The sequence below is a fragment of the Emiliania huxleyi genome (assembly GCF_000372725.1).
Source record: "Emiliania huxleyi CCMP1516 chromosome Unknown EMIHUscaffold_141, whole genome shotgun sequence".
NCBI classification, from domain to species: domain Eukaryota; phylum Haptophyta; order Isochrysidales; family Noelaerhabdaceae; genus Emiliania; species Emiliania huxleyi.
Genome location: NW_005201183.1, coordinates 237089 through 242457, shown reverse-complemented (window position 1 = coordinate 242457; position 5369 = coordinate 237089). Strand labels below are relative to the sequence as shown.

Genomic DNA, 5369 nt, shown 5'->3' with positions numbered 1-5369 from the left:
CTCGGTGATCGCGCCGGCCGGTTACTGGACCGTGTTCAACGACGTTGAACATTGTTCAACGTCGTTGAACACTACTTGGGAATGGCCGTAGCTCCTCTCCACGAGCGATTGAGAAGACGTACCAAGTATCGATTCTGTATAGAATTGCAAGGCGCACACGCTGGTGCAGGCGGGGAGTCGTCGATCCGACTCGTTCCGACGTGAAGTCGCCGTGAAGGGTTGGCAAACAGGGCGATTTTGCCACATTTTGCCCTCCCGCGCGATCTTCTCGCGTCGGCAAGCGCGCGGGCCAGGATGGGCGAGCCGGTCCCGCCACGCTGGACGGGCCAGCGGCTGGCACGCGCCGGCCACCCCGGCGGCGCGGCGGCCTCATCGCGCTCGTCGTCTGCGAGGCCACCGCTCGGCGTCGCCGCGTCCGACGGCGATGGCGCTTGGCTGTGAGGTGGGATGGCGGCATGGTGCGCGCGGACGTGGGGGTGGTGCGGGATGCGCGTGCCAGCAAGCATAGTTTCACCTCCCCAACCCCGCAGGCGCGCCGACGTGCTGCCCGAGCGCGTTTGGAGGCAGCAGCAGCTCCTCGCGAGGCGCCTTCGGAGGGGTGCCACACCCCTTTCCCAGCCGCGCGCGAGTTGAGCTCCGATTTGCGCTCTTTTTCGCACACGCCCGACGCTAGTAGGTGAGGATCGACCATCCTCCGCAAGCAGGGCTTCGTCGGGCGCGTCTTCGTCGAGCGGTGGTGCATCTCCCATGCTCCCACCCGCGCCCTCCTCGCAGCCGCCCGCGGCCGACACCGACGCCCTCACGGGCTCACCCTAGTCGTAGGTGCGGGTTTTTTGCGTGCCCTCCGTCGATACGGGGCGCTGGACGATGGCTGGGCTTGTCGCCGGGCGAGCTGGCCCCTCAGTCGGCCGCGGAGCGGAGATGCGAAATCGAGGCGGCGCGGCCCCTGCGCGCAGCCTATCCGGCCGGCGCGCGCATGGTTCCGTAGCCCGTCTAGTGCCTCACTGACCAACTCCAGCGCTACGGTCTACGTGGCCGGTGTGGTACTGGGGCTGGGCAGCCTTGGGGCCGGCGGAGACCGCCGTCTAGCGGTCGCACTAGTCGGATATCGTTGTTCAACCTGTTTGTTCAACGGTTGTTCAACCATACTTTGAGCCTTAATTATTAATTCGGGTTTGGGTCTCTGAGGTCGATACTAGCGTCTATAACTTGCCACAAGCATGCTTTACAAAAGTCCAGCGGAGCTGGACTCGCAGAACGGCCGTCCGCGCGCGCTGTGAACAGCGCCGTGGTTGAACACTGTTCAACGTCGTTGAACACGTGACGGTCCAGTAACCGCGGCCGGACACCACTGTAACGTCCGTTCCGGGCATTTGAACGCGACCTTCGGGGGCAAAGACATGGGCTGTATGGCTCAGACTGGACTCCTCTTGGTCCCTTCTGATGCCCTAGGCCACACCTGGGCCTTACCTGGGGTCCTAGGGGCCGGGCAGGGTTTGCCCCCCTAAAGGGGCCCGAAGAACCTAAGTAGCCCTGGGATGCGCGCCGTGAGAGCCGGAAGCGAGCTTTGCACGGCGATCGAGCGAGAGAGAGTACGTACACCACCGAACGCACCATTCGGCAGGCAGGTCGCCTCGCAGCGGCTGCAGCTTTGTGCGCGCTCTCACTCCTCTCGCTGACGTTCAGTCGGCCCACTTTCAGGAGGCGGCCGGCAGGCCGCGACCTGCATTGGGTACCTGCCTCACCGCCGCCACCGCCGCCTTGCACCGACAGATGGTACCACAGGAAGTGCAAGAGACACCAGACAGAGTGCTCGCGCAACAGCAGGCTCCGTGCTCAGTGCAGCTACACCTGCAATGTGTGCGCGATGCCGTTTGCATCCGAACCCTTCAGCAACGCACGGCTGGAAGCGCATGCAAGGGTTGGCGCCGCAATTCTGGCGCAGCCGCAGCAGATTCCGTATGCGCAGCTACTGCAAGCGACCGCGGGTCCGAGGCTGGCGTGGGGCCACCTCGTCTCCCGAATTACTGGGCTTCCCCGAGCTCCACACGGCCACCCCCGAGGAGTTCTTCACTCACAAACTACTTCCGGCGGTCCCGCGCGGCGCCGGGGCGCAGCTGATTGTCGACGTGGGTGCCAACGTCGGCCAGTTTGCCTTGGCGATCGCCGATGCGGGGCACGATGGCCTCTGCTACGAGGCGTCGCCGAGCACGTGCCGCCAGCTGCAGGTTTCGGTGGCCGAGCACGAGGCCGGGCACAGGCGGCGTATAGACGGAGGAGACGCAGCGAGCTTCTCTGGTCGGCGTCAAGGCAAGGTGACGGTGCGCTGTGTTGCGATTGGAGCCAAGGCCGGACGCACGACGTTCGGCATGAAGAGCAACGGCCGCAACGCCTCGTTTGGGCAGGTGATGGTCGGCAGCACCAGCGCCGCCGACGCCGCGTCCGCGTCGGTGTCGGTGAGTGTGGCCACGCTGGACGAGGAGCTGCCCAACGCTTCGGTGCTGCTCCTCAAGACGGACACGCAGGGCTTCGACCTGGGTGTGCTGCGCGGCGCGGCGTCGCTGATGCAGAGCGGCCGGGTGCGGCTCGTCCTCATCGAGATGTCGCACGAACTGCTGAACCTCGCGGGCGCCAGCCCGCTGCAGCTCATGCGCCATGTGGCGAGCGCCGGCTTTGTGTGCACCTACCTGCGGTTCTTCTCGCTCGTCGACAGGAAGCGCAAACGGTATGGGCCGCGGCCGACGCCGCAGGGTGTGCTCGCGGCGCGCAGCCTCTCGTTTGAGCAGATGGATAACCTGCTCGAGTCGCTGCCGCCGTACAATACGTCCGCGTGGACAGACCTGCTCTGCTGGTACTCTCGCTAATGACATCTCTCTCTCTCTCTCTCTCTCTCTCTCTCTCTCTCTCTCTCTCCCCCTCTCTCTCTCCCTCTCTCTCTCTCTCTCTCTCCTCTCTCTCTCTCTCTAATGTGACGACTCGGTGCTTGGCGCTCCCCTGATATGCGAAATTTCTCCACACACACACAGTCACACAAAGTCGGGTGGGGCACATGGGGGCCCAAAAGAGAGAGAAAAACCTGACCGATGAACACGTGCGCTAATCAACGCTCTCTCGCGCGAGCTTGCGCACGCACTCGTTGATGTGCGCGATCGCGGCCTCTGCGCCCCACTTGATGCTCAGCACGCCATCGGTGGTGTTGTCGCCGAGCATCGGCGTCGGGTTGATCCGGACTAGAGTGCACTGCCGACTCCCAGCCCTCCGAAGGAGCGACTCGCCCGCGTCGCGAACGGAAGGCACGGCGGTGCCGGCCCCAATCTCGATGACGACGAGGCGCTTGCTGCGGTCCGCCGCCAGGGCGTCCAGGACCCACTGCTTCCACGCCGCCCACTCCTCCGCCTGCCCGCCGGCCTCGTGCCGCGAGGCGTAATCTTCGCCAAAGAGGAGGACCGCCGGCCTGGCGGCGGAGCTGCAGTGCGGGCAGGAGGGCGCGGGAGGAGTGGCGTCGCCAACGTCGAACTGGCCGACAAAGCGGGCGGCGGAGGCAGCCGCCGAGGTGGGGCTGTTCTCGCCCACGGCCTCCGTCAGCCCGCCGCCCTCCGCCGCCGCGCCCTCCGCCGCCGCGCCCTCCGCCGCCGCGCCCTCCGCCGCCGCGCCCTCCGCCGCCGCGCCCTCCGCCGCCGCGCCCTCCGCCGCCGCGCCCTCCGCCACCGCGCCCTCCGCCGCCGCGTCCTCCGCCACCGCGCCCTCCGCCGCCGCGCCCTCCGCCGCCGCGCCGCTGTCTTCCGCAGAGGGCGCCTCGTCCTGCTCTTGCAGCCGCCGACGCTTTGCGGGCCGCGCAGAAGGGAAACGGAAGGACGGGTACAGCAACAGATCCCACACCTCGTCGCGGCACGGCTTGCTGCACTGCCACCGCATCTTCGACCCGTGGCACTCGAAGACCCAGGCGAAGCCCTCGCGGAGGTGCATCCCGTCCACGTTCGAGGTGAAGGTGAAGGCGTGCCCGCTCGAGAAGAGGCAGTCCTGCCACGCCCGCAGCGTGCGGTAGCCGGCGGTGCGGCGCGCCTCTTGCGCGTCGTTGAAAAAGGAGCACATGAAGGCGTGAAAGGAGGCTGGGTCGAGGCGCAGCGTCTCGGCCGAAGCCAGCGCCTCATACAGAGGACCAGCGTAGTCGCTGTCGCCATCGTCGCCGCTGCTGCCTCCGACTCGCGCCGCGGATTCCTCACCTGTCGAGCTGTAGGTGCGGTACGTGCTCATGCCGCAGCCAACAGACATGCCCGCCCCGGTGGCGCAGAGCATGAAGTCAGCCTGCAGTAGGAGCCGTGCAGCGGACTCGCACCGGTCCTCACGCAGGCCGTCGAGGAGCGTTGAGTCGGCCTCTGCGAGAGCGGTCAGCTCGGCGGCCTCTAGCGCGACCGAGCTCGCGGCGGCGGCGGAGGCGTGGGCGCCAGCCCACGGCTCCGCGGCCATATGTGCACCCGTATGTACCGAGGCCGTATGTACCGAGGCCCGGGTTTCAGTACGCAAGGAGAGTTCGAGTATTTCACAGTATTTCCAGTATCCCAGTATCCGAGGTGCTGTGGCGCAGTATTCCAGTATTTCAGACACGCAAAGCAAGTATTTTTATTGCAATACTGCATGCTACCTGCACACGGCCCTTGGCCAAGTATCCCAATATCCCACAAGCGAGGGCCAAGTATCGGTGGCGCAAATACCTCTCTGCCGCGAGGGTGATACTGCAATACTGGGCCTGGGGCATGCAGATATTGTGTTACTGAAGTAGTGTGGCCCTGGCAGTATCGCGCAGTATTTTCACCGAAATACTCGGAGCCGGCGCATCGGATACTGGGATACTGCAGGATACTGCGGGATACTGCTGGATACTACTGGATACTGGCAATGCATGGAAGTGTGCCCGTGCGTAAGCCATGGTCCAGCAGCCAGCTGCATCCCCATCCTTCTCACTGGTAGTTGTCACCATGCAGCTGCACCCCTCCCTAGAGCATTCCCGGCTAATGTGGATACCGGATACTGGGATACTGGGATACTGCGGACCGGCTTGGGCCACAAATGTCGCAAGTGGGCTGTGGTGATGCCAGGCGTTATGTGATTGTTCCAGAATGCATCGGCAAGAGTTGCGATGTGTGGGAGCTCACGAGTTCTCCGACCGCAGCTCGACAGTCCGTAAAGAGCTCGTATCCGCTGCCATTTCTGCCGCCGAGCTGAACAGCGGCGGTGAAGCACGGCCGGCTGTGTCAGGACCGCGCCCGGCGCTGGAGAGTGCTCGAGAGCATCCGACATCGTCGGCCACAGCGGCAGGGTCGGCCGAGGTGATTCAGTTTTCGTTCAGGCCCAGGCAGGGGGCTTAGGCT

General features: G+C 65.2%; 3 protein-coding genes across 3 annotated transcripts in view; 1 reads left to right on the top strand and 2 right to left on the bottom strand.

Annotated features, from left to right (window-relative positions):
* The first annotated feature begins 1552 nt into the window (after positions 1-1552).
* Positions 1553-2895, top strand: EMIHUDRAFT_363092 (hypothetical protein). The gene has a single exon (XM_005787554.1). The coding sequence runs from the start codon at positions 1962-1964 to the stop codon at positions 2862-2864; it is 903 nt and encodes a 300-aa protein (XP_005787611.1). The 5' UTR covers positions 1553-1961; the 3' UTR covers positions 2865-2895.
* A 169-nt stretch (positions 2896-3064) lies between these two features.
* EMIHUDRAFT_363090 (hypothetical protein) lies at positions 3065-4476 on the bottom strand. Its single transcript, XM_005787553.1, has 2 exons — positions 3714-4476; positions 3065-3593 (listed from the first exon to the last, which is right to left on the bottom strand). The coding sequence occupies exons 1-2, from the start codon at positions 4465-4467 to the stop codon at positions 3097-3099; spliced, it is 1251 nt and encodes a 416-aa protein (XP_005787610.1). The 5' UTR covers positions 4468-4476; the 3' UTR covers positions 3065-3096.
* A 482-nt stretch (positions 4477-4958) lies between these two features.
* The window catches only part of EMIHUDRAFT_467437 (ferredoxin-dependent glutamate synthase), a gene marked incomplete at its 3' end in the record, with an annotated part of 24497 nt that continues 24086 nt past the window's right edge, over positions 4959-5369 (bottom strand). The window contains exon 12 of the mRNA XM_005787552.1: positions 4959-4994. Within this exon, the coding sequence (XP_005787609.1) occupies positions 4959-4994 (36 nt within the window). The remainder of the gene's footprint in view (positions 4995-5369) is intronic.

Excerpts from the sequence above, each read along its gene's own strand:
- EMIHUDRAFT_363092 (XM_005787554.1), top strand. The coding sequence starts at position 1,962 with ATGCGCAGCTACTGCAAGCGACCGCGGGTCCGAGGCTGGCGTGGGGCC.
- EMIHUDRAFT_363090 (XM_005787553.1), bottom strand. The coding sequence starts at position 4,467 with ATGGCCGCGGAGCCGTGGGCTGGCGCCCACGCCTCCGCCGCCGCCGCG. Across the intron at positions 3,594-3,713 it reads GGAGGACGCGGCGGCGGAGG|GCGGCGGGCTGACGGAGGCC; the intron begins GCGCGGTGGCGG and ends CGGCGGCGGAGG.